General features: G+C 39.4%; 1 protein-coding gene across 1 annotated transcript; it reads left to right on the top strand.

Moving 5' to 3' along the window:
- Nucleotides 1–1567: 1567 nt before the first annotated feature.
- On the top strand, nt 1568–12456 carry LOC114145226 (uncharacterized). Its single transcript, XM_028018702.1, has 19 exons — nt 1568–1846; nt 1925–2052; nt 2307–2419; nt 2506–2614; nt 2711–2804; nt 3157–3307; nt 3425–3536; nt 3759–3884; nt 4247–4306; nt 4520–4645; nt 4723–4878; nt 4976–5029; nt 6377–6603; nt 6675–6754; nt 8141–8230; nt 8331–8405; nt 8487–8591; nt 9033–9138; nt 10988–12456. Exons 3-19 carry the CDS (start codon nt 2311–2313, stop codon nt 11050–11052), a joined length of 1845 nt encoding a protein of 614 aa, XP_027874503.1. The 5' UTR covers nt 1568–1846; nt 1925–2052; nt 2307–2310; the 3' UTR covers nt 11053–12456.
- The last annotated feature ends 319 nt before the right edge of the window (nt 12457–12775 follow it).

The raw sequence follows: 12775 nt of genomic DNA, 5'->3' as shown, positions 1-12775 counted from the left end.
CCAGTGAGATTATGGAACTGACAAGAAGGAAAGACTGCCACAGGTTCAAGCTAAAATAACAATAAGAAACATTTTATTTTGACCATTTTTTCTCCACATCTGTCCTGCTACATTCATTGTTCCTACAAGCCTTCCTTTGTTGTTTCCAATAATTTGGATCATTGTAGAATCTATTTTTTTTTATTTCCGGTTTGTAAGAAAGAGGACTCAATAGGTTACTACTTCACTTATTGTAATTTTAGGTTTTATTCTGCACTCAGTTCATTTCTATTGTTCCATTTGACAACAAACACGTCTCAGGGATTAAGACACAGGGAGAGGTCGTATCAACTTTGACCCAATTCCAGTCAGTCCGATACTATCCAATTACAAACCGTTAAATTTAATCAAAAGTATATATTGAAATCTGTTAATATATTGAAATCTGTTCATTGTTTAATCCCAGTTGGTAAGTAGTTATTTATACAGAGAACATCAGGGAGTTCCAAAGATCCAATGACTTTACAGCACTTCAGTTAGCAAATACATATTGTGGCAGGGAAAAAGTTCCACTGCTTAAAAAGAAATCTTCTGCAATCTGTGATTGATTGGTGGCCATTTGAGACTATAGGACCAGAGGAAAGCCAGAAAAACATCCATCCATTTTCTGTGCACCCTTGTCCCTAATGGGGTCGGGAGGGTTGCTGGTGCCTATCTCCAGCTACGTTCCAGGCGGGAGGCGGGGTACACCCTGGACAGGTCGCCAGTCTGTCGCAGGGCAACACAAAGACATACAGGACAAACAACCATTCACACACAAACACACACCTAGGGAGAATTTAGATAGACCAATTAACCTAACAGTCATGTTTTTGGACTGTGGGAGGAAGCCGGAGTACCCGGAGAGAACCCACGCATGCACAGGGAGAACATGCAAACTCCATGCAGAAAGACCCCGGCCGGGAATCGAACCCAGGACCTTCTTGCTGCAAGGCAACAGTGCTACCAACTGCGCCACTGTGCAGCCCAGAAAAACATTACTTGGCAATTAGTCTTTATGGGGAATAAGATTAAAGAAAACATATTAAATAGCCACCCATGTCCAAGAAAGAAATACAGTTACACATGGAAGTATTAACCCAAGAGTTTTCAGTGGTTAGGGAAAAAAACATAAGCAAAGAGCCTGGAGTACTTTCTATGGGAAAGAAAAACAAAGAACACAGTGAAGCAACATAAATTAAATAGAATAAATGCATTAAGGGGATGATAACAGAGTGAGGAAAAGGTTTGACATGTCTTTGAATTTGGCTGAATCCTCCATTAAAACTTATTGGCAGCAGCACTGTGTTGTTTATTGCTAAAAAAACAGGATCAATAGTGTTTTATTTACTGCATGTCTCAATTCCAGTCCTCAGGCCCCCCTACTCTGCATGTTTTAGATGTGCCTTTATTCCAGAACAGCTGATTCAAATGATTGCATGACCATCAAGTGCTGCAAAAGCCTGTTAATCACCCATAGATTCAATCCAGGTGTGTAACAGAAGGGAAACACCTAAAACATGCAGGGCAGGGGGGCCTGAGGACTGGAATTGAGAAACACATAATGCAAAACTAGATTCAGCTTCCTTGTATATTTGTTAGCTTCATTTAATGCAATGGACTGATTTACAGTGACAAAAATTTATTTGAACGCAGATGCGCCTCCCTTTTGATTTAATTATTTAAAGGAATAGTTCAGTCATATTTAGTAACCTGTTGGTAAAGCCCTTAGAAAAGAATTTATATTTCTGTTGAAATTGCACAAAAACACGGAGAAAAGCAAAGAGGATGGTGACAGAGAACTGGAGCCAAAAAGCATTTGAAAAGTGTAGATAAAATATTTACACCCCAAGATTTTTTTTTAGAGTGAAACACTTCGGAGAAGTGAGTTTACGCTTGTGTACAGTAGGTGGCGGTGTACTTGAAAAGCTGTTCAAGAGCCGAAAAGTTTGTCAAAGAAGAAGAGACCACATCCTCCCGAGCTCAGCTGGCGCGGAGAACAAAATATTTCGGGGGCGTTGGAGTTATTTACAGGTAAGTAAAGTAGCTAATTAAATGTGTTTACATTTTTAAACCTTGGCAGTGAATTTTATGTGGAAGAGTGAAATAGGTTCTCGTACTTCGCGTGACGTTTCCTTCGAATGAAAATAGCGTAGTGCTTAGAAAGTAATTGACGTTGCCGAGACCTTTAAAAACCATTGCAGTTGTTACTCTGGCAAAGATGGTGAGAGTGTCGGAACTCCTCTTTGTAAACCGAATCTCTGTTTGTTTTGTTTTTTGCCTTACAGATTTATGATGGGGACCTCAGGAAAAAGTGAGGAAATAATCATCCTCAGTGATGACGAAGATGATAAAGACACTTCCTGCCTCATTGTGGAAGTGGAAGCTGTGAAGAAGACCGGTAACGTTGCTTTTTTCAAATCTTCTAATATTTTTGATTCGTTTGTCTGAATGCCTCCAACAAAAAGTTGATCCTTCTCTTTTCAGGTGGTGTTTTACCTGTAAGCCCACAGGATGAAGACCTGGTGGTCACCTTCTCCCGTCGGCCTGACGTGCTTCCTCACGCCCGTTACGACTGCCCCATACACCCTTTTATGTGAGGAAACTCTTCCACAGACCCACTAACGCAGACTAACGTAGAATAATTTCGTGGCATAGCAGACAATCACTGCTTGTTTTCTGTCCTGCTCAGGCCTACAGATTGTGAGAGGACTGCTCCGATGGCCAATAATCAACTTATTTGTGATCAGTGCTTCTGCTACGTCTGCGACAAGCTGGCGTCACTGGTGTGTGAGGAGGATGTTTTTATATCCCTTACTAGAGATGCACCGATCAGGCTTTTCCTGGTCAATATTTACAGTTTATTCTGTAGGTTTTATCTGCTGATTCAGACTTTTTTCTTCTTCAAAATGTCTGCTTTACAAATCTGTAGATCAGGGACCCCTGCTCTTACTCCCTGCTGCACCTTTTTAGATGTTGTTGCTTCAATAAAACTCCTCCAGGATTCTGTCAGGTTCAGCTGAAGCCTCAAAATGTCTCTGAAATCAGTTGTGCTGAAGCTTGAGCGTCGTTTTTGATCAAACAAGAATTCCAGGTGTGTGATCATCTAACGGTGTGTGTGTCGTGGTTGTGTGTCAGTGTGGAATGTGGTGCTGCAGTGGAGCGTGTCACTGCAACAGCCACAACAAAAGTGACTTTTGGAAAAGCGTTAGGAACACGGCTCTGCTGGGGGAACTGCAGAGGTTCAACCTCACCCTGTCAGAAGTCGACCATCATCTTCGTAATGCAGGTGTAAAACGTCATCATGTACTTAAAGGCGTCTGGTCATTTTAAATGTTGCTTTTATTAAAGTTTCCTTTTTTTTTTCTCTTTATTTTTTACTTTGATTTGTCCAACTCCTTTTCAGACACGATGTTGCAAAGCTTCAGAGACGAACTGTCGGCTCTGTTTTCCTCCATTACGTTGAATCAGGCGAAGCTGCCAGATTACAAAATGGACCAGCAGAATCTGAGCTCTAGGTGAGCTGTTTAAAACGAAACTTAAACAATACATTTGAAAAAAAAAAAACCATGCTGAACGAATAAGCGTTGCCTTTAGAAGTGAAAAGTGCTGCAATAATCTTATTCAGTTTTCAAGATTTTATAGGAGACCTACTTGAAAAAGTTGAGAAACTACAGATGACATATCATTTAAAAACATATAATAAGCCAACTTATTCCTTTTTTTTCTTTGTTTCCCAGGTATAGACCTGTGCTTGAGTGTGTGACCCTGTTCCTGAATAAAGCCGAGAAAAAGAACAGTCGGGCTGCAGCCATCATGCATCTTGGAGCTGCTGAAGAGTTTATGAGACATTTTCAAGTGTTGGGGTGAGCAAACTGGAGGTGGCTTCTAAATTTAACTCAGGATGTGGGATTTGTTAGGTTTAAGGGCTAATGATGGAAATGTGGAGTATTTTTATATTTCCAGTCATTATTCATCATCTGTTTGTCTTCGTGTCGTCTCCACCTGTCTGACAACCTGATAGATGTTGTCAGATCTGATATTCCTACAGTAAATCATAACATAATGCCATATTTGTACTTTTAAAATGGGCCAATAATGGAGTGCAAACTTTAATTAGAGTCTGGAAAAGTAGAGAATTTGGGAATTAAAGTGTAGGAACATCATCAGCTGTTAAACTCACCTTCTCTCGCTCCTTCACTGAATTTTCTTTCTTTAACATTTACAGGTTCATGGGTTCATCTTCAGCTGCTACAATCTCTGAAACTATAATAATATTATTGCACAGGTAAAGAATAGTGATGCAACATTATTAAGTTTGTACATTTTATAATCCTTGAGGAATTTTTAATATCTTTTGGTAAACACACTTTGGTGCTCACAAAGGAATGTCTGAACCCGACATTATTGGCTACAAACACATGTTAACATGTATATATAATTCATGCTTTTTTCCAGTCATTCTTTTTGATAACTTTGCTTTTTATGGTATTTTTTCCAGAGTAATATCATCAGTACAGAGACGTATAGTAATGGGTGACATTACGCCATTGTTTATGCAAAAACTGCAAACTTTTTACCAGAACAGGATATGTTTCCCAGCTGACATGAGGCCGCTAAAAGACAGGTGTGTATCAAAGCATTTTAACTCTAAAGGTTCAAATGCTTCATATTTGGACGTAACTTTTCATCCGTGTGCTGCAGTCTGACCATCCGACACTGGCAGGACGTCCTGCTGGTGTCGGTGCTGAAGGGGCAGAATGTGTCGGGCTTCCGGAAGGACAAGGGCAAGAAGGACATCCTGCTCGAAACCATTTCTGTGGTTCTGCTGAGAACTGAACTGCTCCAGCTTCAGTCCAGGTTAGCATGTGTGCTACTTCACACTCGTGTCAGTATTTGTCCATACAGTCCGTCTCCGGAGGAACAATGATGCATCCTGTGTTTTAACTGTGTGCAGGTACAGAGAGTTGTGTCGATACCTGCGAGTCGTCCTGACTGATAACACCACACTGTGAGTTTAACCCACGTTCTGCTGTATAAAAATAACCAGTGTGTTTAGCATTTTATGGCATCTAAATGCCAACATAGCAGCAGCATCTCACTGAAATGCTTATTTTTAGGGCTACACTGATTGCAATTGTCTTTCAGATCGCCGATTATAGAGCTTTAAAAAGCCTAACTTACCAATTCCGATTTTGGTCATTTTTTTTGTCTGAAATGTTGCTGAATTGGCAACAGCGAGGTAACTATTGTTAACTGTGAATATCCAGATATGACCTGGTGGGCCGGACTGTCAATCAAACCTCTCATACGGGAGAACAGGAGAGGACAGTGGCTGATTTTTAGACTTTTGCCAAGGTAGAAAAGCTCACTGGATGAGATCAGCTTCACATGTCAAAATTGCCCAATCACCGATCTCCAAAAATTAAGGAAATCGGCACCAATAAATCGACTGGCCGATAAATTTGGTGCAGCCCTATTTTTTTTATTTAAAAAAATGACATCCAATTTGCTAATTTGTGAATAAATAAACCTTTAAGGAACAATTGATTTGAACAAAATCAGCTGTTATTGGTCCCACTATGAGCTGCTTTCAATGAAATGAGATGTTTGCTCTACTCTTTTAGTTGATTCATATAATGTGACAAAGAGGCTTGTTTCTTATAGCTGCTATTTAAAATGGGAAAGATGATATTTATTTTAAGTAAGATGGAAAATGGATATAAACCAAGAAAATGGCTTTACGCTGAGGCTGGTTTATACACACACAGTCAAAGCAGTGAAGAAAAGGTTTGCAGCTCCTGGAACAGAGGCTGGAAGAGGACGCGCGTCTGTTTTGTCTCCATGCACAGTGAGCAGGATGAAGATTCAGCCTGGGATTCATGTGACGTCTGAGCACAAACTGGGAGTAAATAAAGAGAAAGTTTTATTCATCAACACAGAAACCAGTTAATTGAGAAGATAACATTTCTACCTCTGCACGTTGTCTTGTTTTCTGATTGGTACAACAAAATGATCAACTTGTATTTCTGAGATCTTAAAGACATCTTGATAAGCTTGTTCGATCAAATCAAGAGGAAAATTGAAATGTTAATTTCTGTTGTAAGTTTCATGTCTTTCAAAAAACATCTCAAGTTAAGTTATCACTTTTGGAAGAGAATATTTTGACCCACTTGATCGTCCAAATATGTATTTTATTTCTATTTCCCATTTGTTAGGTCTTTATACAATTTTTCAGACCTCCTTGGTTTAGGCTGTTTCTGTTTCTTTTAAGAAAAAGCTCATCCCTAGATGGAGATATGTAAATCATTCAGACACAAACAGTAGTAAGTTGTTTTATTTCCTGATTTGGAATCAGGTATCGGCACCTCCAAGACCTCATTCCTTTCTTCAAGTGTAAGTTGGGAGAGTTTGGGTCTGCATTGGAAAGCCTCTTTCCCCCGGCCAGCCCCCCCGCCTCCCGCTTCACTCCGGCCATTTTCCTCCTCTACCTCCGGATATTTGAGACGGCGACGGCACCGAGGTTGACGGTCAGTCAGCCGGAGCATCTCTGCTTCGCTGGGGCATCCTGGGAACCGATTAACGGTCAGAAAGAGGATTGTTTGTTTTGAACAAAACGTGAAGAGAAATGGTTTTAACACGTCTCCTGTGTGTAGATGCTGTGCCACTGAAGAGGTCTGAGCTGGTGAAGTTTGCTCTCAAAGCCCAGAGATGCTCCTCGTCGGTCTACTCAGATGTAAGTCTGCAGCTCTCGTTTCTGCTGAAATGTTTCATGAATATCTGGCGTATCTCTATGCTAAAACAAAAACACTCTTCAGTTGTAATGGTTCAGGGGGCAGAAAAACACAAGTTATTTATATCTTCAAGTGTAAAAACTTTATTTCATTATAACTATGACTAAAAGGAATAGAAAAAGCTGTGGGGAAAAACAAAGTTTACCATTTTCCTAATAGTTAGTGGAACAACCTTTAGCATCACTAACTCTTGTTTTATTTTATCTGTCTCAAATTAGATTGAATTTTAGTCCAAATTTCTTAAAAACATTTCTTTATTTCATTGAGATTTGCATGCATTGATTTTCAAATGACTTTTTTCAGCTTATTGTCCTCTTGATTCTAGAACAGTCCAGGTTGGCTGTGACTCAGGCCTGTAGTCCAGCTGGAGCTCTCAGGTCTTTAGCTCTTCTGCGTGTCGCACCTTGTGGTGCTTTTGCTGGAAAGGCTGGCTGAAATGTTTTATACTGATCAAAATACTCAAGTGTTGTAAAGTGGCCTGATGGGGGCGCCACATGACTAGGTGACAAATTAGTTTTTCCCGGTTTGATTCCCAGCTCTGGCCCGCTCACTGCATGTCTTCCTCTTCTCCGTCTGCCACTAGAGGAAACAAAACCTTAAAAAAGAAAAAAAAAACTGGTCTGAGGACAAAGTTTAGAATAATTCCTAGAAACACAAAACAAGATCCAAAAATGTTTTTGGACAATGAGACCAGAAAACATGAACCTACTTTCCTGGAGCCTCTTGTTTTACCCCAACTGTGTTCATTTGCACCTCCAGGTCCAAACTGTTGCCTTCACATCACGGCTCCTTTAACCCACGACTGGGTTAAAGGCTGCTTATTGGTCAGCAGGGCTCTGACTGTGTCGGCCTCAGATACATTTCAGAGTAAGATGAGACCAGTGTAAACACCTCGGCTCATCCAACGTCTCAAACACCTTAAAAGAACAACCAGGACTGAAAACATTAGTGTACTGCAGATTTTCTGTAAACTTGTTTTATAAGTTCCTTTATGTCATTTCTTAACTTTTCTTTATCATTGAATTTGTAGTAAATATTTCTTTTTATATGATGACTGTTTCTCTTATTATCTCTTATTATCTTTTCTGTATTGTTGCCTTCTCTACATCAGTTTCTTTATTGTAGTGAAAAGCAGCTTGACCTTGTGTATAAATGGTGCTGTACCAGGGCATTACTTAGTGTTTCCCACACAGATTTTCCAACTTTGCTCTATTTTTTGTGGGAAAAAAATGACTAACCCTAAAATGTTTCGTATTTATATCCTATAAACTGTGGCGAGGCTGCGTGTTGGACAGTTTGACAGATTTGTGTCCGGTTCTCTCCTGAAGTCTCGGTGTTGGACCAGTTTACTGAAAGTGGTCTGCTCGCCTCATGGCTCTCCGACTGCCCTGCCCGTACCCAGCCAACAGTTTCTATACGTATGTCCTTCAGTTTTAATAGTTGCTCCTGAGACTCGGGATCTGTTATCGATTAATGCTCAATGTTTGAAGTTTGTCCGTCTTGTTCCTGATGGTCCAGGAGTCGCGGGATGCCATTATAGACCAGCTCAATCAGCAGGGTTACAACATACAGATTTCCCGCTGCTTTCTCAGGGTAAGTTTGCAAAGATATCTGTATCAAATAAGTGACTCATTCATACTGCTGTGGTAATAGGTTGTGTGCTTTTGTTCTCAGACATACCCAGATCAGGCCTTGTTGCTGTTGGTAACAGGAGCCTTGGGTGTCAGAATCCTTCAGGGTTCTTTTAGTCCAGCTCTGCCTATTCTCCATGCTTATAAGGTAACGTCTCCCTATATGAAAACAACGTGCACTTGTTGCTGGTGATGAGGTTATTAGCCTCAGGTCAGCACTAGCAGCCAAACACAGACAACATGAAGTCTATGATAACCAGAGCTTATTAGGTTTTGTAGGAAGCTGATGATTTGATTAGCATTTTATGCTAAACTTTTAGGATGATTCACACTGAACTCTGTTTATTTTTTTATTTTTTGGATTGCAGCTGTTTAATATAAAAGCTACATTTTAAAATATCCATTTGACAAACATCATATAATAAATTTTGGGGCAAATGCAGAAAATACATTTAAGATAAGATTTAAGATTCCTATGTGATTTATAAATCTGAACTATTATTAAAACTTAATGTAAGAAAATGTTTTTTTGTTTTTTTTAAACTAAAGTGTGTTAATGAACCATTTTGGGTTTGATTCTGTGTTGCAGGACAACTTGTGGGCCTTTCAGTGGCTGTGTGATGGCATGACTTCCAGTAAAGACCGTCTCAAGTCCTTCCTGAAGGAGATCGCACAGGAGTCGTCAAACACACCAGGTATGAGGACATGTTGTCATGGCGATGGGCCAGAGCTTTGTCCTGGGCCTTAAGTCAAAAATGTTTACATCTGGCTGCACTGCAGTCCATGTTGGCTAATTATTGAAGTACCACAGGTTCAGAAAACATTTTCAATAAAACCATGTTGTTCAGATGGAAATATTGAAATTTGGGGTTTTTGTTTGTTTGTTTTTCCCTTTAGCCTGAAGACTCAGACTGAATCTGTAATCTGTGTTGGTAATAAAAAATCATGAGTTGTGTTGTTGAGCAATTTTTTTTTTCTTCTGAAGCCAAAGTTTGATTTCTTGATTAAACAATGGAGTAAATGAAACCTGCTTTATCTCTACTAGGCCATAGGTCCACATTTTAAAATGGCTTTTTGTGTTATTTCCCCTTTTCATCAGCTGAGAATAATGCAAGTTTAGTATAAAAAGATTTTGATAAGTCCAAAGTACAAAAGCACTAATTATGGTATTAAAGGCAAAACACATCTTTCATTGTTTGATAGGCATGTTTTTCTGTTTTGTCATTTAAAATGGTTGTTGTATTTATCATTTACTACTGTCATCAGATTCATTCTGACTTTTATGGTTGGGTTGTCCTTTTTGGGGTGTTTTTGTTATTTTTTGTGGTGGAATACCCCTTAAAACTTTGACTTTGCCTGTGTCGTCCTGATGATCCAATCTGATTCAAATGGAGTTTTTGTTATTGTAACGTATCATAAACCTTCAGCTCAACATGGAGGTTTTCAAACTTCTTATCAGTGATGAACAGAGCTTAACAGCAGGGACGTGCCTGTAGCTGGAGGACAGGGGCCCGGATCAGAGTCCTGGTCTTGAACGTGGTCAGTCTGTGTGGTGGGATCATGTGTGTGCTCATGGTGCACACGTGAGTGGACACAGCTATTTGTGTCCCGTAGCATATTCTTGACAGATTCAGTTATTAGGAAGGAGTTTCCCTTTTCAAACTCGGAGCACACGTTTTCACAGTGAGAGCTCAGATCTGCTCCGTCTGCAGAATCTTCCTGCTCTGATCTAAACCTGCTTCTCTTTGTGACCTGCACTCAGATTTGTTCTGTCTGCTGGTGAACCCTTGTGAGCGTACCAGACGCTCCCCAAACAGGGCAGCAACGTCACCATCATGGTCTTACTGTTACCAAGCTGAGTGGCCATTTGTCCTGGGAGGGAGCAGAGAAAAAAACACACCTGGGTGGTTTCATCCCACAGTGAATATAAAGCGCAAAGTAATGGATTTCAACAGCAGAAGAGGCATTTATTATTATTTATTGAATTGAAGTGTCTCAATCAATTCCATGGCCAAGCAGCTGACCTCAGCAGATGTGAGGCAAAGTGCCTGATGCAGCACAGTAACATCGGAGCAGTGGGACCTGTTGGGGTCAGGGGTAAGTTTGGGCTTGGCAGCCATGGAAACAGCACTTGAAGTAAAGAGTGTAGTGCAGAGAATCTGCTGATGTTTCTGACATTATGAAAGGAGTTTGGGAATCAAACCGGCTCCAAAACACAAAGCCTGGCCTGGAGGAACCTGACTGACCTCAATCAGTCCTGGAGAACTTTGGGATGAATCCAAGTGGAAGATGGTGAGCACTTCTGGAATATTGGCCGACTTTCAGCTTTCTTTCTTGTTTTAAAGTAAGAACAAAGATCTGGGAGTAAAAATAAGGAGCCTTGCTCTCAAACAGAAATTTCTGTTTGGAAGAAAAAAATGTGTTATGCAACCCTAACCCTGTACAGTTTATAAAAAGGCAAAAAGAAGTGAATCAGGTTTTGTTGCAACCTGTTTGTGTTCTTTCCCCCAATAATCTCTTCTCTTTTTTTTCTTTTAACTGCAGGAAATCAGCTGGTTGTTGATATCAAGCCCTTCCAAGTAAAGTTTCCTTCAGAGGTTCAGCTCTGAAGCTCTACAGTCTCACCTGGATGATCTTGCCTGTGCTGAGCCCACATCTTCCAAAAAGGACTGGGTTTTTTTTCTTTTTTTTTTTTTTTATCTCAATGTGAAGCCATGTGGGACTTTTGTTGGATTTCTTGCTTACTTTAAACACCATTACAGTAACGCTGCGCAACAGTAAGAATCTGCTGTCATGTGCTTTACATCTGAACCTCTGTCTGCGGCGCGGTGGATGGTAGGAATGTTCATCAGGTGACGCACACACAGAGAAAGAGAGAACTCTTTACTCTTTCACACTTTTGTTGCCACTTATTAAACTAAACATTTTTGCACTAAACACATCTTCAGTTTGAATTCACCCATTTCTCTGCATGTAATTTAATGAAACTGGTTTTTGATGCACTGTACAATAACACTGGTTTTAGACCATTACCTGTAGATATGTTGCTTTATGCAGTTTGAAAATCAGTCATCTACTTCAACAATTTAGACAAAGCTGAAAGATAACTTTAAAAAATAACTTTAGAACAAACTAATACTGAAATTAGTTTTCATTTAATTATTTGCTTATGTTGATAAAGGTTCCTGTGCAGGTCTGATTTACAGACATGCACAGCAAAATGAACATTTCAGATGGAAAAATAATTATTTCCATACTATTAAAAAACATTTAACTGTTTTTTTTCTACTTTCATATTTAAAACAGCCAGAGCAGCTCTGCTGCTGTACAGTCTTATTGAATCTACTTTTGAAGATTAACCAAATATTTGCAGAGTGCTGCTAAGGTGGACATGAATTCTGTTTCTGCTCCTGTCTAATGATTGTCTTTCATGTTCATTAGGAATCAAACTGCCATCAGTGTTAATGATTTCTGAGATAATCTGGTTTAATAAATGACTCCAGTGTTTGGCCATGTTCTTTTCTCTGACTTTATTTTCAAAGTAATCATAAACAATAGAATATATCACATTTATTACATATATAAATAAAATATATTCCAGTAATTTTGCACTCTTTAGCTGCTGTTTGATTTTTAAAGCCAAAGTAATGTTCATATATTAATAGGTTAAAACTTTTGCAGTCAAAATTAGGCAAATTCTTCAAAATGGAAAACTTTCAGTCATTGTTGAAAAAGTTTATTTTATGCATTAAAGTTAGGAAGCTCAACACTTATGCGGATGCAAGTTGCTGACAGTCGGTATTAAAAAACTTAACAAAAATAAACCCTCAATTTTAGGGTTTCATATGCTTTGGATTTTATTAAATAAATCTTGAAAAGAAATATTGCAGATTTTGATTTCTCTGATTTGCTTTGTTTTACATCATCTATAATCATGACATTTATACTTAGGGTTGCATAGTTTGACTAGCTTAAATAATCAAAATGACAAAAAGGTTTTTGTTCTGAAAAAACTAGCAAAAGTCACAGTACCAGACTAACTGAAACCATCCGGTGTACAGGTTTTGTTTGCTTTGGCTTATTTATTGATATGTATGAATTTATGATGAAGGTATAATTTAATTTTGATGAACTGGTGACCTGTTCAGGGTGGAGGTCTGCACCAGCTCTTTCATGTCCACCTCCAGGTCAAGCTGATGGCTGTAGAGCAGGGGTGTCAAACTCCAGTCCTCAAGGGCCGCTGTCCTGCAACTTTTAGATTTGCCTCTGCTGCACCACACCTGAATAGAATAATTAGGTCATTAAGGCTCTGGAGAACTGATCTACACAAGG

This window comes from Xiphophorus couchianus, chromosome 5 (genome assembly GCF_001444195.1).
Source record: "Xiphophorus couchianus chromosome 5, X_couchianus-1.0, whole genome shotgun sequence".
Lineage (NCBI taxonomy): Eukaryota > Metazoa > Chordata > Actinopteri > Cyprinodontiformes > Poeciliidae > Xiphophorus > Xiphophorus couchianus.
Note: the sequence above shows the minus strand (reverse complement) of the source record. Positions and strands in the feature narration are given on the sequence as shown.

Bases quoted from the DNA above. Each gene is read 5' to 3' on its own strand.
- LOC114145226 (XM_028018702.1), top strand. From the start codon at position 2,311: ATGATGGGGACCTCAGGAAAAAGTGAGGAAATAATCATCCTCAGTGAT. The intron at 2,805-3,156 runs GTGTGTGAGGAG...GTTGTGTGTCAG, and splicing joins GCGACAAGCTGGCGTCACTG to TGTGGAATGTGGTGCTGCAG. The intron at 6,755-8,140 runs GTAAGTCTGCAG...TCTCTCCTGAAG, and splicing joins CCTCGTCGGTCTACTCAGAT to TCTCGGTGTTGGACCAGTTT.